Below are 25,572 nucleotides of genomic sequence, written 5' to 3'. Positions count from 1 at the left end.
GCACTTCTGCCCTGTACGAGTATTATACGAGTAATACGAGTCAATATCTGTGCTCGGATTGAATGAAAATCATCATTGGGTAGCTGATTGTGTCAGCGTTCTGTGATAGGCTAGTCACAGCGCCCCTCCCCTACACACATACAGATGTATTGTGTTGCTGTGTCTCGCTCTGCTCACTCACAGTCACACGCAGAACAGCTCTCTGTCTCTCCCTCAGTCACTCGGGTTCGCGGGTCTTTTCCGTTAACGTTTAGGGTTTCTTCAGCTTTTTACTTCGGGTTGTAACGTTAATAATACGTACTTACTAACCAGTAGAGTTCTGGTAAACGTGGGTTCGTTCAGACGTAGTGCTTGCTTGGTAGAAAGAGACTCGCATTGCGTCTCTGTCTGTCGGAGATTTTTTTTCTTTTTTAAACCTTCAGCTGTCTCTAACCAGTAACCAGACACTGAGTGTCTGACATGTTTTTGCTGTATTTCATAAAAACATAAAGGTAGTAAGCTAGTGTTATAAATATTACAAATTAATTATTAAGCTACACACACACACACACACACCTGGTGTGGAAATAAAAAAATAAAAAGAACCAAAAACATTAAAAAAATCAAACTGATCATAAAAAATTAAAAGTTAAAAAAGAAAGTTATGTTGTTCATTACATTTTACTTCATAATTGCACTGCATTGTTTTGTTTTCATTGTTGCAAAACTTGTTCTGTAATATAGTTCGTTTGCTATCGTGATCAAAACCATTCATCTGAAGCTCAATCCTGATGCTGTCCTGTAAATATTTTTCTAATCAGCAATAAATATAACAATTTCTGGTCAACCCATATCAATTGCATGCTTAAAATAACATACCGGTTAAAGCCCCGCCTATTTCAAGACAAGCCCCGCCCACTCCGAGTACAGATACAGATACAGATACAGATCATTCATATGGTTAACAGATACAGATACAGATAATGCTGTACTCGCTCATCCCTAGTATCTATCAAAAGTGTTCCAAGGATGGAACAGTGGTGAAATGGCGATAGGATCCTGGGGGGCCAAGGCTTATTGATGTGCGTGGGTAGAGAAGGCTGGCCCATGTGGTACGATCGAACAGACAAGCTACTGTAGCTCAAATTGCTAAAAAAAAGGTGTCAGAATACTTTGCAGTTTTTGCATGTGGTACTGCATAGACGCAGACGAGTCAGGGTGCCCATGCTGACCTCTGTCTACTGCTGAAAGCACCTTGGGTCCTGTCATCGAAGTGGTTGCTACTTTGACACGTACTTCCTATTTAAGCATTGTTGCAGACCATGCACACCCTTTTCAAGGAAATGGTATTCCCTGATGGCTTTGGCCTCTTCCAGCAAGAAAATGTGTCCTGCCACAAAGCATAAATGGTTTGAGGAGCACAATTATGAGTTTGAAGTGTTGACCTTCAAATTCTCCAGATCTCAACCTAATCGCACATCTGTGGAATGTACTGAACAAACAAGTTCGATCTATGGAGGGCCCACCTCGCAATTTGCAGGACTTAAAGGATCTGCTGCAAACATCTTGGTGCTAGCTACGACAGCACACCTTCAGGGGTCTAGTTGAGTCCATGCCTCGATAGGTCAGGGCTGTATTGGCAGCAGAAGGGGGACCAACACAATATTAGAAAGGCGCTCATGTTACACTCAATCAGTGTGTAGGTATACATATAAATTGTATAGCCTAATGTCAGATGTCTGAAATTAGAAAATGAATTTAATAATTATTGAATTAATACATTAAAACCTTCAATCACATTTACATTTATATTTACACAATCCGAGTGATGTACAAAAGTGCTTTTAAGTCTCTATCATTGAATACATTAACTCTGGTTCACTAGGTTACTTAAGATACCATGAGCCTAAATCATAGCCAGTGACTCAGCTGTCCAGACCCATAGGGGAAGTTCGTTCCACCACCTTGTTGCCAGAATAGAGAAGAGTCTTGTAGTATACTTAACTCTTACTCTGAAAGATGGTGGGACCACTTGAGCAGTGCTGGTAGCTCTGAGGGTGTGTGGTACAGTGCAGGGAGAGATGAGGGCTTTGAGATAATAGGGTGCTGGTTCATTTTTGACTTTGTAGACAAGCATCAGTGTTTTGAATCTGATGCGTGCAGCTACCGGAAGCCAGTGGAGAGATTGCAGCAGTGGGGTGGTATGCGAGAACTTAGTCAGGTTAAAAACAAGCATTTTGGATCATTTGCAAAGGACAGATTGCATTCATAGGTAGACCTGCCAGCAGTGAGTTGCAGTAGTCCAGTCTTGAGATGACAAGAGACTGAACATGTACCTAAGCAGCCTGTGTGGACAAAAATGTCCGAATCCTTCTAATGTTGTAGAGAAGGAACCGATTTTTAGCATGTCACCTTAGCAACATGCAATGAAAACGACAGTTGAGTGTCCGTGGTTACCCCAAGGTAGCGAGCTGTGACTCAAGGAGAGATCAGATTGTTATGCAGGGACAAGGAAGGATCGCATGGAAATTCAACTGCAATTCAGGATTGTTGGGAAAATAAAGCCAAAACATGTTTTTAACAATGTGACCATGGCACAATTTTTGCTATTTTTAAAATTCAGTTGTTTTTATTTAGCATGCTACACAACATGTTTAAATACTGATGTTTATTTTAACCCCTTGTGAACCTAACTTTTCTGACTGTTTTGTGTACATAGCTGCTGATGACCTTTGACCCTATCCTGGTTGAGAAGGTGGCCATTTTGTTATACCTGGTGATGCAGGACAACCCCAACTTACCACGTCTCTACCTCACCGGTGTTTTCTTTTTCATCATGATGTACACAGGCTCTAATGTGCTCCCTGTGGCACGGTATTACACATAATCACCCATCAGTTTAATTTTTGAATGAACAGACTATAGTCTGATGTACAGTATGCTATGGCGCTAGGATGCATATGATGAGTTGTTCTGGAAAATTGTTCATGTCTATCTTTGAATAAGTGCTGAGAGGTTTTATAATACATTCTTACTCTCTGTTTTCAAGTTTTTCATCCTTAAGTTAATTCATAAGACCTTAATGTAACTTTGTAAATTTTGTTTACTCTAGTTTCCTCAAGTACACTCACCTGAAGCAGGCCTTCAAATCAGAAGAGGTACATTTTCTCTGTTATTCCAACTTCTCATAATAAAGAAATTAATTAAAGAAGCTATGAGACAACAACATAGAAATGTTAGGATTTACAAGCACAGAGTTAACATTTGTCTTTTATGTTTCTGTCTGGAAGGCCAAAGGTCAGGACATTGTGCAGAGGAGTGTATTAGGACCAGTGTTACCTGAAGCAATGGTGTGTTACCTAGAGAATTATGAAGCTGAACACTTCTCAGAGATTTTTTTGGGAGAGTTTGACACGCCTGAAGCAATTTGGAGCAGTGAGATGAGGTACTTCATTGCAGACTAGATGCTGATTGTCAGTAGCATAAAAATGTCAGTGTTCTTAGACTTGATATATGTGTGTGCAAATGCAGGCGTATGATGATAGAGAAGATCGCCGCCCATTTGGCTGATTTCACTCCACGGCTCCAGAGCAACACACGTGCTTTATATCAGTACTGCCCCATTCCTGTACTTAGCTTTCCTCAGCTGGAAAATGAGCTGTTCTGCAACATCTACTACCTCCGTCATCTCTGTGACTCAAAACGCTTCCCAGACTGGCCTATACGGGAGCCGGTAAGCCAACACACAAAGATATATTAAATTTTTAATTGCAAACCCAAATTTCATTTCTGTCATTTTATGTGGATAATAATATTGTGATTTAAGATTTAGCTGTAACAATATATCCAGTCACATGACCTGGTACGACACAGACACATTGCATTTTATTGTCACACTTCCTGGGTCTTGGTAATGCTGTGTACAAATGAATAACCAGATGTTTGTACATGTTTGTAATTGGCAACAGGGACACTGTAGAGAAAACCGCAAGACAACCTCAAAACTGAAATAGTTTGGTTAATTGGTGGCCACAGACAATTACTCTTTCCTTATCCTTCCTGATTGATTTGTCTATAGATTGCTGCTTTTATAGGGTCCTTGTCACTACTTGTACCATTGGGAAGTACCTTCACTCAGGTTGCAGAGCTAGTCCATCTCTTCCAGGACGACGCATCCATACATGCAGGAAGTTTTGGTTTGTCTCCCAGCAGTTTCAAGAGATACCAGGAGATTATATCCATTACGCAAGGAGAGATGGACAGGGCCATTGAAGAGCAGAAACCCAGCAGCAGGACCGGTATCTGCTCTGTTGTGTGAGGAGGAACAGGAGGAGCATTTTCTCTGCACCCCAGTTCCTCTGTTTTCATGCATAGTTGAGTTGCTTTGCCTTGGCTGCAATGCTTTGATGAAGACCACTTCTGGCCAAACTTCTCCAGTCAGTGGATGTGTGTACCTGGATGTATCTACGTGTCCACCAGTTCTTTGCTGATGGCACTGCTGGAGATCTCTATGTAGACAGGAAGTAAGCCTAATGTGTCCTTCATTTGCTGTTGTTTCCACGGTTGAACACTACGTCTACTGTTCTCGACAATGCCCGTTTCTTTGTGGTTTTCAAAATAGCTTGACCAGCGCAACTTGAAACCACAGTCTGCTTTGAAATCTTTGCCTAGGATAGACCTTGCTGATGCACTGTAACTACCTTGTGCCTTGTTGCTGTGCACAGCCATGGTGCATGGCTTGTGACATAAAACTTCCACAACCTCACCTTAGTAGCAGAGTTTAGCTGTTCCTCACCCAGTTAAGCTTCCTACACAGCTGGTTCTGGGACTGTGTTTCAACCTACATGTGAAATTGATGATCATTAGCACCTTCTTGGTATAAATGGTTAATTATTCACCTGAGATCCTACAAAATCCCTGACTTTGTAAGGGATTGAATTCAAAGACATGCTGTTTTAAAGCCAAAGGATAAACACACCAATTATTGATTTGAATTTTCTTCTTTTCATTTTCATTTTGCATTTTGTAAATTAATAAAATATATTTTTGAAAGCATTCTTACTTTACAGCCTTTCTTCACACCTGCCTAATACCTTTGCACAGTACTCTGTATACACCACCCAATCAATGTGTATTAAATGTGTGTGTATGCACACAGGTGAAGTTATTAAAAGACACTTTGGATGCATGGAAAAGGGAGGTGGATAAAAAACCTCTTTCTATGTCGGTGGATGATGCCTATGAAGTTCTGAACCTTCCTATAGGGCAGGGCCAGTATGTATTTTCTCTTTATTCCACTTCATTTTTCTCCTTTACTTTTCCATTCTTTTCATTAACAGTTGGTCTATACATAGTCTTCCATTTTATTGCATTACTATAAATGCATGCTTTTTTTATAAAGGTATAATAATATTAAAATTAAAGGTAAAGCCAGTTGATTAACTGTTGATTAATGGGTGTTGGCTTGCCTTTGTGTTTTAACAGGCATGAGGAGAGCAAAATTCGGAAAGCATATTTCCGATTGGCTCAAAAATATCATCCAGACAAAAATCCAGAGGGCAGGGTAGGTGCACACCTACATGTGCATGATCCAGAAATATTTGTTAATAAATTATTTTAATGTTTACATTAATAAATTCTCCTACTAGAGATTATTTTAGATATGAATTATTTTAGTAGTAAAGATGGTTATAGTAGTAGTAAACACACCTTTGTGTAGTAACTGTGCATGCATATCTGTGTGTATACAGGACACATTTGAAAAGGTGAACAAGGCATATGAGTTTCTGTGCACTAAATCTGCAAAAATGGTAGACAGACCTGATCCTGAAAACATCATCCTTATCCTCAAGGCCCAGAGCATCCTCTTCAACAGACACAAACAAGGTGCATCTACAAGACATAGAGGCAAAAGCTTTACAGGGATTCATATTTATAGATCCTTTCTTTAACTCATATTGTTGTCTTCAAAATACATAACATCAGAAATATTATAGTCTGCAAAATACAGTGTGACAATAAATAGGTGACTGACTTGCTGTAGTTACTTTTCTTTATATTTCCTGGTTATGCTCATTGATTTAGGCCACATGAGTGTGATGCTGATGATGTTGTCAGTTGCAGAATTGCATTTAATGTTTTACCTTTAAAAGTCTTTATCTTTTAATTTATTTTATATTATCTTTTATCTGTGTGTACTGGTACAGTATGTCACAGGTGACGGTTTTCATAGTATTTATTTTAAATTCATGTATACAGTTATATACTATTACCCATATCCAGTCAGGTACATAATATTAACAATGTTATTGTTATTTTTGCTGTATACTACAGTATATTAGATTAGAAATAAAATAATGATTATGAACTCAAAGTGCAGTCTTTCATATTTAAAACACACCCATCAGAGAGCTAGCAAAAACAGATGTGAAGGGCATAAAATAAAAAGACAGTAATACCTCCAGTGTTTACTAAATTTGAATGTAAATACCCTTGAATTACAGTGCAAAAAGTCTGAAATTTGAGCTCATGTTTATTATTAATTTTCAAATCCAATATACTGTGGTAGACAGCTAAACTAACAATACTTTTGTCATTGTTCAAATATTTATGTACCTGGCTGCAGATGACTCAAAAGTATCGCCACATACTTAGCCTACATGCATGTAAGCTAAATATTTTGACCATGGTCTGCATGGTTGATAGAAATGGACAAAAAAATAATTTGTCACAGGATCTTTAGTTAGAATGATATTAAATGAGACATCTGTCTCTTTTCAGAACTGGAGCCATATAAGTATGCAGGTTACCCCATGCTTATTAAAACCATTACCATGGAAACCAGCGATAAGCAGCTTTTCTCCAAATCATCTCCACTCTTGCCAGCAGCGTCTGAGCTCACCTTTCACACAGTCAACTGCTCAGCGCTCAATGCCGAGGAACTGCGGCGAGAAAATGGCATTGAGGTCTGGGACAAAAAAACCCTTTTCTTAAAAATAATTTCAAATTTTCAAATAAATAAATAAAGATTGTTGTGGTGTCTGCCAAGGTTAATATAGTAGTTGTGCCTTTCGTTTTAGGTCCTGCATGAGGCACTGTCTCGGTGTGTGGCTGTGCTTACTGCTTCCAGCAAATTGGAGGACATGGCAGTACAGGTATGAGGCACTGGTCCTAGAAATTAGAAAGTAAAACTGAAGAAATAATGTTGTCATACAGTTTGTCATAAGATACCTTCTATGTGCACAAAAATTAAGAAATGTACTCACTAGGCATCACAGTATTATTCCTCATGCTGTATATAAAAAGACTTGGCAGAGATTTATGGAGTTATATGTTGGTTTACAGGTGTGCGGTCACATCTGTAGGTGCTACAGTGTTGCTGCACAGTTTGAGGAGTGCAGAGAGAAAATCATTGAGCTTCCAAACATCATTAGAGATGTTTGTCACATACTTTACTATAGCAAGGTGAGTAAACACATCTATTTTTTGGTGTGTATCTGCCTTTTTAATGCCATCTCCTACCAAAATTGCTTTTTTATATTTTATATCTTTATAATTTTATACCTTCTTCACTGAGCTATGTTAAGTTACTGTTAGTTTTCATCCAAGGTTCTCATAATTTACGTTTTAGTATTGATCCAAACAGGATTGTTACTCAACACAGCAAGGTCAAATTTAAACAAGCTATTTTTTCAGTAGTGTCATTTTGTTTGTCACATAAATTACACCCACATGGTTTACTAGAATAAACACAATTATTTAGGTTGTCTTTACTGTCTTCTAACATTTTTACTTGAATTGTTTTATAAAAATAGTCATCTGAAAAATGTGTGTTTTTATATATCCAGGCTCTTCCTCGTCTAGCCTTGCTAGCTGTGGAGTGTGTCAGCTCGTTCTCTGTGGACTTCTTTCTCCAGACACGTGTGTATCAGGCTGGTGCACTCTGGCCACTGCTGCTCAACCTCTTTAGTTATGACTTCACGCTGGAAGAGAGTGGGATCCAGGCTAGCCAGGAATCCAACCAGCAGCATGTGGCCAACAACCTGGCCAAACTCAGTCTAATGGCTCTAGCCTGCCTTGGAGGCTACAGTACTGGAGTAGAGGTTGATGGGAATGGGACCGGGACCAATCAGAATGGGCATGGGCCAAAAGCACCTCCAGAGAATCCTGCAGTCAGGAAGAGTCTGGCAGCTATGCTTACATCATACACTGCCCATAAACTGGGCACCAGCTCAAGTGCTGAGGTGAGAACAAGAGAAATTAATGCCAAAAATGAGAGACTGATGGTTGTATTTTTGTTTTCCGTATTGTATCTGCATGAGTGTATGCAATATTTCACTGTTGCATTAGGGGATTTTTGGCTAACTTGGCCAGTAACTAAGTCAAATGTTCCATGATCAAATGAAGCTTAGGAAGAAAAATATTTAATCTTGAAGTTGCAGGTGGTGTTTGTTTGAAACATATTTTTCCATATGCACTAGTATTTCATGGATTATTAAATAAATACATTTTTGGACATTTCGGACCATATTGTATATTATAATAAAATCTATATTCAAATATATTAAAGTACCAACAGATTGAACATGTGCTGTGGGTCATTGCTGATTGTAGGTGCTAAAGTTGGTCAATTGCAACTCTGAGACCCCATATCTAATATGGAACAATGGAACCAGAGCTGAGCTCCTTGAGTTTCTTGAGTCACAGCAAGAAGGAAACATAAAAAGGGTAAGAAAAAAGACTCATGTTCCCAGTATGGTTTATAATAATACAATCTGAAAAACATAACATAATTCTGAACATATTAACATAATTATAATAATATGGTGGGGCATATTGAATGTCTTGCTTAGTAATCACCCACTCTGCTCTCAATAGCACACATGGTTTAATTCATAAATGGCCTAATGATTAGTGGATGAGTTGAGTCAGAAGTGTTGGAGCATTATTAGGAAAGATGATGCTGAACTGTTTATATCTTAGTGTGTGTAGAGCTTGAAAATCTCTATATTGTTGTGCTTATCATCAACTTTTTTATTATTAAGTGCCTTTTAGGCTTCCTTGAATTCAGCGCTGTTGACCTTGCATTGCTTATGTGAAGTGTCAAGTGCAATCATCAATTCTACCAACTCTCAGGTGTGCAATCAGACTGCTGAGCTGTTCTCCATATGTTTGTGTTTAAAGGGTGAATGTGACAAAAACTTTGGAGCAGAGTTTGTCTTCAGTGAGCACAGTAAAGAGCTCATTGTGGGAGAGATCTTTGTTCGTGTTTATAATGAGCAGCCTACCTTTCCTCTGGAGGTGAGAAACATTTATTAATACATTATTCAACCATACCATGTTGTTTTGTGCTTAGAGCTCCCTGCAGATGTCTGGTATGGGCACAGATTTTCATTTCAATAAAGAAGGAGGCACACCCATTTCCACCTGTTTGATCTGGGCTTTCAGTAGACTTGCATGTGGTTTCAGCTTGGTTGCAATGAAAACCTTTACTCTCACAAATTGGACACCCCTGGTTTGGAGACCAATAAATAATTTTTTAATTATTTAATTACATTTATTAATGATTCAGAATCACTAATCTGGGTGTGCCAAAATATGCAGTCTGTCATCACAAGAGCCTTGAAAAACAGCAACAATAAAACAAACAAAAAAAATATATAAATGCCTTCCGTCTCTGTCTGTCTCTCTCTACCTGTGACAGTATCCAAAGGTGTTTGCAGGAAGTCTTCTGGATTATGTGGGTTCTCAGGCACAGTACCTCCACACCCTGCTAGCTATGACACAGACAAATAAAGTGGAATCACAGCAGCATGCTCAAAGACTACATCGGGCTGAGATGGCCTTGGAAGCACTGTGCAACGTTATCAAGAACAACCCAGGTAACTCTTACGGAAAGATTATAGAGGCTAATGAATCTATAACTAGTTAGTGTTAATGGCATAAGAAGCACTGGTCCCAAGTTACATTCAACCAGTGATTAGGTTTTTTCTTAAAATTAATGTCTAACCTTAAAATATATTAATTTATATTTACTGCTCTTTTACAGGTTCAGAAACAGAATGCATTGGCCATTTTAAACTGCTCTTTTCCCTGCTCAGAGTCCATGGAGCTGGGAAAGTTCAGCAGCTAGTCCTGGAGGTACTTTTAATTATGTTTAATTAATTGTGTATATGATGGTTTGGTTACATGGACAGAGGTTGCTAGAGTTTTTCCACACTATGAGTTGATGTCTAATTAGATATAATTTGTTTCCATCTCAGGTTGTGAACACAGTGACTTCAAATAAGGAATGTGTCAGCAACATAGCTGAGTCCCAGGTGTTGGCCAGTCTGCTATTGCTGCTACACTCCTTACCTTCCAGTAAGCCAGTCTCCTTGAATTAATCTGTTTGTTTTTTGTTTTAAACAGCATTCTAGCTAGTTTCCAAATAGCATCTCATCATTAAAAAAAGTAAATAAAATAAAATAGTTTTTAAATTTTAAATAGTTTTGTTTGTTTCTTTTCTGCACGCATAGGTAGGCAGCTTGTCCTGGAGACTCTGCATGCACTCACTTCTAACACCAAAATTGTCAAAGAGTCAATGACCAAAGGTAATGCTGTTCCTATTTACTTGAAGTACTATATTGTTGTCTACATATCTAAATAAATATCCTTTATGGGTCCGGGGAGTGCAACAGAAAGCATTTCCTTATCATCTAGAGAACGTTAAGTGGAATCCCAATAATGCAGCAGGTAAACCAAAAGAGCAGATTTGGATGTGCTCTCAGGGAAGTGCCATTCTTTCCCCTACCAATCAAAGTGATAATAGCCTATCAAGTGAGAGTGTGCTCATACACATGGAAGTGACAGCACATTCTGTCCCCTGACATTGCATAAGCTGCAGTTTGGTTGGCTCCACATACCTTGTGAAAGCATTTAAGGGTCTTTGTCTACCCTGGTTGATGGCTGCCATGTGATTGGGGTAGATGCTTGATAGGTGGTAACTGGCCATCACTAAATTAGAGATAAACAGACAGAAAAAACAAAATTTACTACATTCAGCTCTTGAACCTGCACTCTCTTTGCTGTTTTCATTTTACAGGTGCACTGATCTACCTGTTGGATCTGTTCTGTAATTCCACCCACCCTCAGGTACGCACTCAGACAGCTGAGCTCTTCTCCAAGATGACTTCAGACAAACTTGTGGGCCCCAAGGTAAGAGTTCAAAAGGCTGTTGAATAGCATTTACATACAGCTGTCTATGCATTAATTTGCAATTAAATGCATTAAAATGCAAAATGTAATAAATAAAAATTTTTGTTACTGCATTGTCCTTTCGTTTTGTCGACTAAAAGAAGTAAAGCTTAGCACAATACTTGTGTACATTAAGTAATTTTAAAACAGTCATATAGAGTCTGTATTTCAGCTCTAATTCTATATATCAGAGTGATAACATCAGAGTTACAGTGGTTTAGTAGTTTACATACATCAAGTGTCTCTAAATAGTCTGGAAGTTTCCAGTTAGGAGCTAATTGCAATTGTGACTGTAAAAAGGCTTACCATCAAAGTCACTGCATTTTTTTCCCTTAACATGAACAGGTTAAAACAAATGTAAATGTCTAAAAGACATCAGAAAAAAAAAGAGAAAGAAACACTTTGTCTTAATAAGGTTATCTACAACTAAGGACAGTTATCTACAACTATCTAGCTAGTTTCCAGCGAGATAGTTGTACATAAGTTGTTGTAGATAAGCTGTTTAGAAATCTAAAAAATATCTAGAAATAATCATATTATTTTTAAAATGAATTCTTATTGAAAAAGTAGATCACATAATTGACATAATTGACACAATAAATGTGTGGTAATATGAAATTTGTAGAGTTTGTTTAGTTTTAATTGTCTTTAGCATTTGTGTGTGGGTGTAGTATTTGGTATTACTTATCTTTATAATTTATGCAATAAATTCTAAACACTATATTGCTGAAATATTACAAAGTAGGTTTGAGAGTTTAAATCCATCCATCTTCTACCGCTTATCCGGGGCCGGGTCGCGGGGGCAGCAGTCTGAGCAGGGACACCCAGACTTCCCTCTCCCCAGACACTTCCTCCAGCTCCTCCGGGGGAATACCGAGGCGTTCCCAGGCCAGCCGAGAGACATAGTCCCTCCAGCGTGTCCTAGGTCTTCCCCGGGGCCTCCTCCCGGTTGGACATGCCCGGAACACCTCCCCAGGGAGGCGTCCAGGAATCCGGAACAGATGCCCGAGCATCCGGAACAGATGCCCGAGCCACCTCAGCTGACTCCTCTCGATGTGGAGGAGCAGCGGCTCTACTCTGAGCTCCTCCCGAGTGACCGAGCTCCTCACCCTATCTCTAAGGGAGCGCCCAGCCACCCTGCGGAGGAAACTCATTTCGGCCGCCTGTATCCGGGATCTTGTCCTTTCGGTCATGACCCAAAGCTCATGACCATAGGTAAGGGTAGGAACGTAGATCGACTGGTAAATAGAGAGCTTCGCCTTGCGGCTCAGCTCTTTCTTCACCACAACAGACCGGTATATCGACCGCATCACTGCAGAAGATACACCGATCCGCCTGTCGATCTCCCGCTCCATCCTTCCCTCACTCGTGAACAAGACCCCAAGATACTTAAACTCCTCCACTTGAGGCAGGAGCTTTCCACCAACCTGAAGGGGACAAGCCACCCTTTTCCGGCTGAGAACCATGGCCTCGGACTTGGAGGTGCTGATTCTCATCCCTGCCGCTTCACACTCGGCTGCAAACCGTCCCAGTGCACGCTGAAGGTCCTGATTTGAAGAAGCCAACAGGACAACATCATCTGCAAAAAGCAGAGACGAAATCCCGTGGTCCCCAAACCGGACTCCCTCCGGCCCCTGACTGCGCCTAGAAATCCTGTCCATATAAATAATGAACAGGACCGGTGACAAAGGGCAGCCCTGCCGGAGTCCAACATGCACCGGGAACAAGTCTGACTTACTGCCGGCAATGCGAACCAAACTCCTGCTCCGGTCATATAGGGACCGAACAGCCCTTAGCAGAGGGCCCCGGACCCCATACTCCCAGAGCACCCCCCACAGATCACCACGAGGGACACAGTCGAATGCCTTCTCCAGATCCACAAAGCACATGTGGACTGGTTGGGCAAACTCCCATGAACCCTCCAGCAACCTGGTGAGGGTATAGAGATGGTCCAGTGTTCCACGACCGGGACGAAACCCACATTGTTCCTCCTGAATCCGAGGTTCGACTATCGGCCGAATTCTCCTCTCCAGTACCCTGGCATAGACTTTTCCGGGGAGGCTGAGGAGTGTGATCCCCCTGTAGAGAGTTTAAATGTGAAGCTTAAATATTAATATTAAATCAGGGTTTCCCGCAGCACTTTGCAGTTCGGGCGCCTAAGCTGGGAAACCCTACCACCTTAACTAGGTCGTCCAAAAAAAAAAAAAATTCCGCTGCACAAAAGGCCGTCAAGTGCATGTATAATGCAGTGCTATTGCTAAAGTTTACTCTGTGGCAAAACGAATTACAGCTGGGTAAATACAGCTTCGGTACCATTACAGCAAATGTCTGTTTATTGAATCTAAAGGCCCCTTTTGACTTTTTTTTTTGTCACAGGTGCGTCTGATACTGATGCGTTTTCTGCCGGGTGTCTTCATGGATGCCATGCGGGACAATGCTGAAGCTGCTGTACACATCTTTGAGGGCACTCATGAAAACCCAGAACTGATTTGGAATGACTCATCACGAGAGACCGTCTCCACCACTGTCAGGGAAATGATGCTTGAGTGAGTTGTTCCTCCACTCATGTTCTTAAACATTTCATGCATAAAATGATTACCTTTTTACTTTAATCTTTTTAAATTACAGTTTTTGTCAATCACAAAATTTCAGAGTTGATCAACTGACGTTCACATTTGCAAATTTACAAAATTGAAACAGTAATAAGGGAAACACTAGATACAAATACTACCAATGGTTTACAAAAAGAATTGTTAACATTCAACTTGGTTAATGATGCCTATTGTTTATTATTTTATCACCACGAAATTAGCAGTTTTAACCTTTGTAGTTTTTAGAAAATTTGACCCAAATTTCTTATAATAGTTAGCAATTATTTTCTTTCTTTTTAGCAACTGTTTTCTTTCTTTTTTTTCCCCAGACACTTCAAGCAGCAGAAGGATAACCCTGATGTGAATTGGAAGGTGAAATTAGCATTATTGTTCATTTTAACAAAACAAGAAAGTAAATATAAATTAATTATGTGTTTGTGTTTATTTGTGTAGCTTCCTGAGGACTTCATGATATCATATGCAGCAGGGCAGGGTGAGTTGGAAGTGGGTGGAGTGTTTCTGCGCATCTTCATTGCTCAGCCAGGCTGGGTGCTGCGCAAGCCTCGAGATTTTCTTGTCTCCCTACTTGATGCCCTCACTGAGCTGCTGGAGAAGAACCACCCTAATGTGAGCCTGTACACACATAAATGTACCCATTATATGTCATTTATCAGCAAAATGAGATGCTTTCATATGATTTGTCTTGATCTTCTTTACCACTCTTTCCATCTTGTATCTCAGGATGAGGCGTTAGAGACAATCACCACAGCAGCTGTGTGTTTGTTCAGTACTCAGACTCAGTTGGCTGATCAGGTTCCTCCTCTTGGTCACCTGCCTCGAATCTTAGCAGCCCTCAACCACAAGAACAACACTGTTCCTAAAAGCTCCATCCGTCTTATTCATGTCCTCTCAGAGAATGAGGTACACTTACAGTCAGGATACAACAATGCTTTCTATTTCTTAAAAATAGGTTGTTTTTTTGGTTAAATGATTTGTCATTTCTATAGCAGCCACCTAGCTACACACATAGAATACTACAGCAATGATTTAGAAACAGTTAGCTGGAATATCCTAATTATGAGCTAGCAATTTTCATATATACCATTTTTAATAATGGTAACTGCTTGGAATATCATTGCAACCACTTAAGAATACCTTATCAGCCTTCTGGGGTAGCACATTAACTACTTACCAACTACCCAGCAACTATCTAGCAACCAGTTTGAATAGCATAGCAACTGCATAGAAACTCCCTAGGTGCTACCGCATCTAGCAACACCACGTATGATTACAGCACAACAATTTAGCAACTGCTAACCGACCAACTACAAAGCATTTATCTACATGTGGCACTGTGTATGATTGTGTATGTGGCAAATAACATTTGAATTTGAACTAGTGCCTACTCACCCACCCTGAACTTCCATCACTACTGTTCCACCCAGTCACCACATAAAAGAGCATATCACATGGAAACTTCTTAATGATTTCACCATTAACTTTCATACTCTGATTTTTATTTTTGCCTAAACTAGGGATTGCTTTATTTACAAATGTGGTCACAGGAGAAAGTTTTGGCTTATTCATTTGTTTCTTAACATTCTGAAATGTTACTGGCAGACTCTCTTAGCATACAGCACTAATGTATTTCAGCAATACAAATGTACACATTTCTCTCATCACTTACAAACTAGCATTTTGTCTAAAATCACATTTTCTAGTAAATTGTATTTTTATATGCATTCTATATACTATTTTAGATGTTGTACTACTAGTATTCAAGTGAGTGTAATTCAATTGAATTTTAGGCAAGGCAAGGCAAGTTTATTTGTATAGCACATTTCATTAGGTTAGCACGTTCGCCTCACACCTCCAGGGTCGGGGTTCGATTCCCGCCTCCACCTTGTGTGTGTGGAGTTTGCATGTTCTCCGGGTACTCCGGTTTCCTCCCCCGGTCCAAAGACATGCATGGTAGGTTGATTGGCATCTCTGGAAAATTGTCCCTAGTGTGTGAGTGCGTGAGTGAATGAGAGTGTGTGTGTGCCCGTCCAGGGTGTATCCTGCCTTGATGCCCGATGACGCCTGAGATAGGCACAGGCTATTCAATTGAATTTTAGGCAAGAATATATATATATATATGTAAAAATAAGACATACGATAAAATCATAATAAAAACAAAGAACAATTAAAGAAAATAAATGTGATTTCAATAAAAACAGTTTAAAATATGTTAAAAAAGAATAAAACAGGAGTAAAAGTGATTAGGATAAAAGTGCAGTCAGTGTGAAGCAGCATAGTGCTCATTTAGTAAATGCAAAGTTAAACAGATGTGTTTTTAATCTTGATTTAAAAGTGTCTACTGTTGAAGCACATCTGATCTCTTCTGGAAGCTGATTCCAGCTATAGGTGGCGTAATAACTAAATGCTGACGCACCTTGTTTTGAGTGAACCCTTGGTATCTCTAACTGAGCTGATCCTAATGATCTCAGTAGTCTGCTTGGTTTATATTCAGTTAGCATATCTGTAATGTATTTCAGTCCTAAGCCATGAAGTGATTTATAAACGAGTAACAATACTTTAAAATCTATTCTAAATGTAACTGGAAGCCAGTGTAAGGACCTGAGTACTGGAGTGATGTGCTCAGATTTTTTGGTTCTGGTCAGAATTCTGGCAGCAGCGTTCTGTATGAGCTGCAGCTGTCTAATGGTCTTTTTGGGGATCCCAGTAAGGAGTCCATTGCAAGAATCCACCCTGCTGTGATGAAAGCATGAACAAGTTTCTCTAAGTCCTGTCTTGAGACAAAACATCTAATTCTGGCTATATTTCTGAGATGGTAGTAAGCTGATTTGCTTATCGCTTTCACATGGCCACTGAAATTAAGGTCAGACTCTAAAATTACACCAAGATTTCTGACTTTATTTTGTGTCTTTAGACCCCTAGAGTCAAGGTGTGTGTTAACCTTGAGAGTTTCATCTTTATTTCCGAATACAATGACTTCGGTTTTGTCTTTGTTTAACTGGAGGAAGTTTTGACGCATCCAACTGTTAATTTCATCAATGCACTTACATAGAGAGTCAATGGGGCTGTAGTCATTAGGGGACAGGGCTAAGTATATCTGGGTGTCATCTGCATAGCTGTGGTAAGCAATTTGGTTCTTTTTCATTATTTGACCAATTGGGAGCATATACAAATTAAAGAGAAGCGGTGCAAGAATTGAGCCCTGTGGGACTCAAACACATGTCATGGATGTCCACTCAGATTTATGGTTACCTATGTTCACATAGTAACCTCTCCCTTTTAGGTATGATTTAAACCATTTGAGGACCATCCCAGAAAGGGCTACCCAGTTTTCCAGTCTACGTAGGAGTATGGTGTGATCTACCGTGTCAAAGGCAGCACTAAGATCTAGTAGCACCAGCACTGATATTTTACCTGAATCAGAGTTTAAGCGAATATAATTAATTATCTTTATGAGCACTGTCTCTGTGCTGTGATGCTGGCGGAAACCAGATTGAAAATTGTCCAGATAGCCATTTGAGTTTAAGAATTTGTTCAGCTGATTGAAAACAACCTTTTCAATGATCTTGCCTATAAAAGAAAGATTTGAGATTGGTCTGTAGTTGCTAAGTATGGTTTTGTCTAGGTTACTCTTTTTTAGGAGAGGCTTAACAACTGCCGTTTTTAGGGACTCTGGAAAAGTGCCTGTGAGCAGAGAGGTATTTACTATTTTTAAGAGGTCCATTTCTAAACAGTTAAGTACCTTTTTGAGAAAGGATGTGGGGAGGGTGTCAAGGCTGCACGTTGATGCTTTAAGATGTTGTACTGTTTCTTCCAAGGTTTTTATATCAATTATTTCAAATTCTGAGAACATGACAAATTTCTGAGGTTGTTGTAATGAGGTCTGACTGACCACATTACAATATGAGGCCGTATTGATTGCCATTCTGATATTACTGATTTTCTCAGAGAAAAAGGTTGCAAACTCATTGCATTTGTTGTCAGAGAGCATTTCACTAGGAACTTGATTTGGGGGGTTTTAAAAACCTAATGTCAACTAATGTTACCTTCCTAAAGGTGTATTGTTTTGCTAGGTTAATAAATTGAAGGTTTTGCTATTTGAGATAAAGTTGACATTAGATGTTTTTGAGAGAAACAAATCTGTTTGGCAGAGCTGGTTGCTGTGTGTGAAATAACTAAACATTGCAGTTTGACTTGGAATCCAGGAGGACAGGGATGGTGGGAAGTGAAGAGAATAGAGAGCTGCTCATATCTGAGTTGAGTTCAAATCCCAGGGTCACCAGGGTCATTTTTATAAAATGAGATAAATGTAAGTCACACTGAATAAATAATAAAATGAGGGCATCTGCTAAATTACAAATGTAAATGCAAAGACCAAGTCAATCACCTGACCTGAATCCAATTAAGCATGCATTTTGCTTGCCAAGGAAGAACTGAAAACAGTCTTGGCAGGAATCACCGGTCAGAAATCTAGTGATGTCTATGGGTTCTAAACTACAGGGAAATAATTGGCTGCAAAGAATTTGCAACCAAGCATTAAAATCAAGACATTCCTTTATTAGTTTGTACATAACTAACTCACTTAATTAATAAATTGTTTTTAATACTTGGTTTTAAATTCTTTGCAGTCAGTGATTACCTAAAGACTGGAAACCACAGACACCACCTGATGTTGGGTTTCTGAATTTAGACAGTCACTGAGTTCAAAGAATTTATTCAGTTATGGTTGTTAGTTTACTTTTGGTCCCTTAAAAATGGGGACCAAATATATAAAGTCATGCAGTTCCTACATGTTCCACACCTGATTTGGATGTGCTTGTGTGAAATCACTCTCCAGTTATGTGTGCGCTCCATGGCAGCTTTGGAGACCATTGGGCCATTGATGTGTGGTATGAAGGTCAGAGCTGATATGGCAGGACTGGCATGTGAAGCCCTCAACCGCATGTTCCAGCGAGAGCAAACTGACTTAGTTGCACAGGTAACACACTCAATTTCTGTCTTTTTCAATCATGCACTTAAAATTAAAAATTTTAATATAAATTGAATTTGTGTGTATTGTATGCAGGCTCTTAGAGTAGAACTGGTACCATACTTACTGAAGCTTTTAGAGGGAGTAGGATTAGAGACTCTGGACAACCCATCAGCAACCAAAGCCCAAATAGTCAAAGCACTTAAATCAATGACTCGCAGTCTACATTATGGAGAGCAGGTGAAAAACACACACATACACACACAGAAGTAATAAATACATAAATAATTGAAGTAACATTGTGTTGTCAGAAGAGCCTAAAGCATCTTGAGCGGTGTAAATATGAAGCTTCTCACTCTTACAAATCCATTGACTATGTACAGGCATTGTACACAGCATTATGTACACAGCATTGTCATATAGATGTTTCCTTCACCATGTTCACTTTATTCAAAAGTCATAAACACACAAATCGTTATAGTTCATACTGAAATGTTTCTGATTATAAGGTAACTTGCTACAGTAGGCTTTTGATTTGATTGAATTGATTTACATTTGTTGGGGATTATTATTATTTTAAATTCAACTCTTAAATAAATTAGTTTTTTAATTGGCTAGAATTAGGTTTTAGACTGTAAAACCATTACATTAATTTTCATGAATATTCTTTCATTAGTATTTTAGCAATTAAAGTCATGCTATCAACTTCACTTTATAATAATTAGTTGTAGACAATGAAAGCAAAATGCAAAATTTGGTGAGAAAAAAATCTGAGATTGTATTGTTGCAGGTCAATGAAATCCTGTCTCGATCTACTGTGTGGAGTGCCTTCAAAGATCAGAAGCATGATCTCTTCATCTCGGAATCACAGACTGCAGGCTTTCTGACAGGTATAAAGTCCACACAAACTTACTGGATGAAATCACATGACATAAAATACAAGGTCTTCATGTTCTATATATTTTACCCACTGCAATAAACAAAAGCAGTTGATAACAAACATTCTTAGAGCTTTGAAAAAATCCATAAACAAGAGTAAAATGGTCAATATCTACAGTGTGGTGAAGATCTCACTATCCACTGTTCAAAGAAGATTTTGGGAGCAGAAATATAGCAGCTATATAGCAGCATATCATTTAAGGCCTATAAGTTGCAAGGTAGGACCCAGTGGATCAGACTAGCTCTTCAGCAAATGAAGAGGGAGAAGAAGAAGAAGCCTTTCAGCATCCCACAGATGTTCAATCAAATGGCCTAACCAATACTTTCTCATGTACCTCAATCCATTACTGAACAATTTTTACAGTGTGGCAGGGCACACTGAATACTGAGAATACTGCTTCAATGAAGGGGAGTACTTGGTCTGCAGCAATGTTTAGATAGGTGGTACATGTCCAAGTAACATTCTCACTGATTATTACAACCTGGATCCACCAAGGCCTGATCTGTGCTTCCTTGGATACTCTTACCAGTATGTGCTGATCTGCATTCTCTTCCTCTGCCAGCAAGTTGCTGATGGGAGAAATCTTTCAGATGCTGCATGTCAGTAAATGGGCAGACATCCTAGGTAAGCTTAGGGACCACCCTCTTGACACTCGGATACTCCAAATTACCCTCACTGACACATACCCCCAACTGTGGCCAGGGTCCCCTTCCCCTACTTAACTAGGTAGTTAGCCATTACCATACATACCCCTGACATGTGGATCAACTTGAACCTTAATGGCCAAAGTGCCATTGAATTCATTACTATAAATGATTATCTAGTCTCTGAATGCGTGGTAAAACATTTTTTTATTTAGATGTATGAATGTGTTATACCATTATGAGATATGAAAACTGTCGGTAAGTCTAAACTGCATCTTTGATTTTAGTTTCCAATTCCTGCTACAATTTGCATATTTTTTTATTTGAAATATATAAAAGACAGCTGCAGTTAGCGCAAACCATTTGTCTTTGCTTGTTTCTTCTTGATACCTGCTCCTCTCTTTTCTTTCTTTCTTATTCCCCTTCAGGTGTGTCCACTCCTTCTCTCCTGGCTGCCAGTAGTCCATTGCGGAGTGGCCTTTAGGGGGCTCTCCCTATTCTCTTCTCTTTAACTTTTACACAGGTAGACATTCTCTTCCATGCTCACAGCATCTCTTTCCCTTTTATGCTTCATTCAACTTTTCAGTTTCTGCTTCAATTGTCTGTGCAGGCATCTACCCATAGCTGTAGTTAATACAGAAATACAGTCCAGCCCTAATGTAGGCAATCATGGAATTGTTTCTAATTGTTGAAGTTATTTCTCACTACTTCATCTAAAGTTAGGGTTTTTAAGGTAAGGGTTTTACTCACTATTTGTCATTAACCAATTCTAATTTGTTTTGGGATATGGTTATATTATGGAAAAAATTCACAAAAAACAACCCAAATGTATGGTTGGGTATTGTTCAGATTTTGATCAAATTTGATTCTGCTTATCGATTTTGATTATCATTAATTCCCAGTTTCAAATCCAAGATTTTTTTTTTAAATATTAACATTTAGATATGAATCATATTTATGTGAATCTTTTAAAAAAAAAAAAAAAAAATGAATTGCAGCTGGGATGTACAAAAATCAGCAAACTACAAAAAAACAGAACTTGTTTGAGGTCGTTTAAGTTTTAGTTTTGCTGTGTGCAAAACTGTTAAAAGATCTTTTAATGCATTACACTTGGCTGCAACCAAATAAATAAAACGTGTAATACAATTTAGAGAACTCATTTAAGTGCTGTTTGTAAGAGTGCAAATATAGAGATCTACAGTTATAACCAGTGGTTAAAACAATAACAATAATCAGCATATCAGTCATTTATAGAATACAAGACCTTTCAATGCAGGCAGAGTCTCTAGCAGTGTAGAAAACTCATTCACTTGGGCTTGAAGAGACCTTCACACAAATATGAAGAGTCGAGATCTGACAGCGAAGGATATGCATTTTGTGGTTTGGCATGGCCAATGGTGTCAGTCAATAAGATCAAGTAGCACCAGCAAGGAGACACAACCCTGGTCAGAGGCCAGTAGCCTTTTACCACTTTCTGTCCTATGTCTCTGTGCTATGATGAGGCCAAAATCCTGACTGATGCATTTCAGGAATGTTATTCCTATGTAGGTGTGAATATAAATGCTGTACTACAGCCTTTTCTATGATCTTGGAGATAAAAAGCAAGTTTGATGTTGGCTTATAGTTGGACAGCTGGCCTCGGCTTGAGGTCGGGTTTTTTAATCAATCAGAGTTTGATAACTGCTTGTTTAAAAGATTTAGGCACATTGCCTAACGGAAACATTTATTATCTAATAATGGTTTCTGTACTGGTGTTATCTCTTTAAAGAAACATGTAGGTAAGGTACGTTTTCTCTTTAATTATTTTCATTTTAAGTGGAGCTACAATATCTAGGGTGTATCGAAACACTGACTCGATTTATGATTTACTATTTATATTACTATTTGTTTAGGATTACTTAGTCACAGAATCTATCTAGTTCTATAGGACCAGTTCTGCTGGTAAATTTCTCTGTAGTAGCAGATGTAAATGTATGTTTAACACAGTGACATGGCAAAGGCATATATCGTATTCAAGATGCATTCCACTCCTGAGAAGGTTCACCACTGTTCCATGGTTTTCGATGTTTGTGGACAATGGCTCTCAATGTGGTTTGCTGAAGTCCCAAAGCTTTAGAAATGGCTTTATAACCTTTTCCAGACTGATAGATCTCAATTACTTTCCTTCTCATTTTATCAGGAATTTCTGGCATGATGTGTAGCTTTTGGTCTACTTCACTTTGTCAGTCAGGTCTTTTGCATTTAAAAAAAAAAACCTTTAACACTTTTTCATTGTAACTTTGAACAAATGTTTTAAACTCATGGTATCTTAAGTATGTAACTTAGTGACCCAGCATTAATGTATCCAATGTTAGAGATTTAAGCACTTATGTACGTCGCTCTGGATAAGGGCGTCTGCCAATTGCTGTAAATGTAAATTTAAGTGAGTTCTTTATTGCGAACAGTTGTGGCAGTTTACACTGTGAAAACACTTTTTCACACAGGGTCATGTGGGTTTGAATTTTGTTTTCCCTTAATAATAAAAACCTTAATTTAAAAACTGCATGTTGTGTTTACTTGTTATCTTTGACTAATATTTAAATTTGTTTTTCACACCACTGTAATACACATATTCCAAAAAAAATTATCTTTTATCATTTAAACTTGCTGAATGTAGTTTAAATGTGCAGAACAAAGGTGTCAATGATGGAGATCTTGTACAACATGGCTTTTTATATAAGTGTACTGCTGTGTACTGCTGTCATGTGTATACCATGATGCAGCATATAATGTTTATATCATATGTTCAAGTGTATTATGTTGTGTCCATCAGTGTGTGTGTTTTAACACCAGATATTTGTGTATAATCCTGGGTTTTTGTGTGTTTTAAGGTCCAGCAGTAGCGGGCTATCTAACTGCTGGCACAGGTGCTACAGTTCTGTCCAGTGTCCCACCACCTGTAGACAATGACATTGGAGACCTGGGATGAAAACCAAAAGTGGACTACCAATTCAGAGCATGCACCACTTTCCTAAGTGAAGCAGACTTGAAGAGACATACCAATAAATGACTTAAATAAAGAGGAGGGGGTTGGGTAGATTACAGCCCTTGTATAAACTTTCCTCTAAATGTGTGCTGCTAGGTCCTTTGTGTCGCTATGGTGATCTCTTAGTCATTAATTATTTACTTTTCTTTTTAAGTCTTTTGCTTTTGTTCCAATTATTACATTCTATAATTTTCAAAGCAGAGGAAATATTTACTTTTGTATAAAAATATTTTTTTTTGCTGGAGGAAAAAAGACCCCGAAAATAATGCACCTTTTAGGGAGTCAACCCTTCCTTTAGTCCTTTCCCCATCACATTAATTTCTGTGCCATGCTTTCCATGCTGTCGTCATGGCTTATTATTTTAAGAAAATCTTTGTCTATTATGAATTTCCAGACCAGCAGTTTTGTCATGCCATTCAGTGATTTCTTAACTAGTTGTTTTTTCTGTTAACCCGAAACTTAATTAACTGCCACTTTTAGCTCCAAAAACCCATAGACTGAGCTGTCTTCAAACTTCTCTTATGTCTCTATAGACATCCTGCATTTTCTGTTTTTCTCACTTTGGAATGCAAAGAAATCACTCAGATATTTATAACCAGCTGAGTACTTAAATGATGATTTTCACCACTTGAAAGAATGAGCTTCTGTAAAAGTTTCCAAGAAAAATGACGCTGACTGATTAAATATATGTGAACAATTAGTGCAGTTGTCACTGTCTATATAATATGGCATAGGCATATATAAACTTTCTATATTGAATGTACATTTTAAAAATATCTGTCACACTTGTACATACAATTTTAAGAATAAAAGGGAATCCACATTGTCTTTGTTCCACATTTTTGTCATTGTCTGTCCAAACACCAGCTGAACGTGAAACAGAATTGTTAGTGAGTACAGTGTGGTGTATTACTGCCACTGTGAGCCCAGGGGTTGCACGTCACTGTAGTCATTATTTTGTATATTCAAGAAATTGTTTAGATGAATAAGTATATTTAATCCACAATTAGGTCAAAATCAGCCTCAAAGTATTTATTTATAAATGTATTATTTATGGTCAGTAAGAACTTCCTGCTCAGGGTGACAGTGGATCCTTGGTTAATACTGGGCACACGTTGTCCTTAACAATTACAAGAACACAAACATACCTAATCTCTATTGTTCTCTCTCACTCTATTAACTTCACAAAATCATCTCTCTCAAGCTGCACATGCTACTTCTGAGCTCCCGGAGTTCCTGACTGCTTTTGCTCTCCAGACTATATACTGTATATAGTTGCATAAAGGAAATGCTTTTTAATCATACTCTATCCCAGATGAGGATGGGTTGGTTCTCTTTTGAGTATAGGTCTTTGAGGTTTTACTTGCATTTGGGATACTTGCTCATTAGGAATACATAAAAATTCTAAACTTTACATTTTTATTCAGAATTTTTATATTCTTTAAAGCTGCTTTGAGACAATGTCCATTTTAAAAGCTCTATACAAATAAAATTGAAATGAACATTATACAGTTTTATTTAAGCAAAGACATTTTAAGTAGTGTACATTTTTCTTACAAAAGAGAGAAGACATTTGTGAAGGGATATTGATCCATGCTGCCATAGAGAAGATTTTAAGCTCCTTTATATTCTGAGGTTCTGGAACTTGTCTTTAATTAACGCTATTAAAGTGTCACGCTCACTCAATCGGGTCGTTTGTCACGCTCTCCCGCCACACATTGTATTTGTCACGCAGAAAAAAACATACTATTTATCATATATTTAATATACTGCAGCGCCCAAAATGTATCTGTCCGCACCGCTCTCTCTATGGAACCGGGCAGGAATCAAGCTCCCCTGGAGTTCTTAGTTGAGCCTGACACTTATCAGCCAATCAAAAAAGAGGCTACACAATAGCCAATCAGAAAATATCACTATTGTATCTGGGTACGATTTTACGCAACAACCAATGAAAAAAAAACATATCCTGGAATTTTTCAGCATCATCCTCGTTCACCCACAGAGAAAACCACTGGAGCTGCAAGCATCACTTTGAGCACAGAGTAAGTCATGATCTCCTGTTTTAATGTTACAACAAATTCACAAATTGTTTGACACAAACAATGACATTTTGACTGCTGTTAGAGAATGTTTCGCAGATAATCAGCATCAGTTTTTCATGAGTGTCTGTA

At 38.5% G+C, this 25,572-nt stretch overlaps 1 protein-coding gene across 3 annotated transcripts in view; it reads left to right on the top strand.

Annotated features, from left to right (window-relative positions):
• LOC132840159 (dnaJ homolog subfamily C member 13-like) overlaps positions 1-24,227 on the top strand; it is a 100,191-nt gene extending 75,964 nt beyond the window's left edge. For all 3 annotated transcript variants that reach the window (XM_060861599.1, XM_060861598.1, XM_060861597.1), the window contains 26 exons: positions 2,699-2,853; positions 3,092-3,137; positions 3,270-3,424; positions 3,511-3,712; positions 5,138-5,253; positions 5,464-5,542; positions 5,730-5,865; positions 6,760-6,944; positions 7,059-7,133; positions 7,324-7,443; positions 7,827-8,222; positions 8,593-8,706; positions 9,163-9,279; positions 9,683-9,860; positions 10,028-10,119; positions 10,242-10,341; positions 10,497-10,571; positions 11,063-11,175; positions 13,591-13,760; positions 14,135-14,177; positions 14,259-14,432; positions 14,547-14,726; positions 18,661-18,801; positions 18,889-19,032; positions 19,583-19,682; positions 23,247-24,227. In XM_060861599.1, coding sequence (XP_060717582.1) covers positions 2,699-2,853; positions 3,092-3,137; positions 3,270-3,424; positions 3,511-3,712; positions 5,138-5,253; positions 5,464-5,542; positions 5,730-5,865; positions 6,760-6,944; positions 7,059-7,133; positions 7,324-7,443; positions 7,827-8,222; positions 8,593-8,706; positions 9,163-9,279; positions 9,683-9,860; positions 10,028-10,119; positions 10,242-10,341; positions 10,497-10,571; positions 11,063-11,175; positions 13,591-13,760; positions 14,135-14,177; positions 14,259-14,432; positions 14,547-14,726; positions 18,661-18,801; positions 18,889-19,032; positions 19,583-19,682; positions 23,247-23,344 — 3,504 coding nt within the window. In that variant the 3' untranslated portion in view covers positions 23,345-24,227. The remainder of the gene's footprint in view (positions 1-2,698; positions 2,854-3,091; positions 3,138-3,269; positions 3,425-3,510; positions 3,713-5,137; positions 5,254-5,463; positions 5,543-5,729; positions 5,866-6,759; positions 6,945-7,058; positions 7,134-7,323; positions 7,444-7,826; positions 8,223-8,592; positions 8,707-9,162; positions 9,280-9,682; positions 9,861-10,027; positions 10,120-10,241; positions 10,342-10,496; positions 10,572-11,062; positions 11,176-13,590; positions 13,761-14,134; positions 14,178-14,258; positions 14,433-14,546; positions 14,727-18,660; positions 18,802-18,888; positions 19,033-19,582; positions 19,683-23,246) is intronic.
• The last annotated feature ends 1,345 nt before the right edge of the window (positions 24,228-25,572 follow it).

Source organism: Tachysurus vachellii, chromosome 25 (assembly GCF_030014155.1).
Source record: "Tachysurus vachellii isolate PV-2020 chromosome 25, HZAU_Pvac_v1, whole genome shotgun sequence".
Taxonomy (NCBI): Eukaryota; Metazoa; Chordata; class Actinopteri; order Siluriformes; family Bagridae; genus Tachysurus; species Tachysurus vachellii.
The sequence above is the reverse complement of the archived record's forward strand: the minus strand, read 5'-3'. Positions and strand labels throughout refer to the sequence as shown.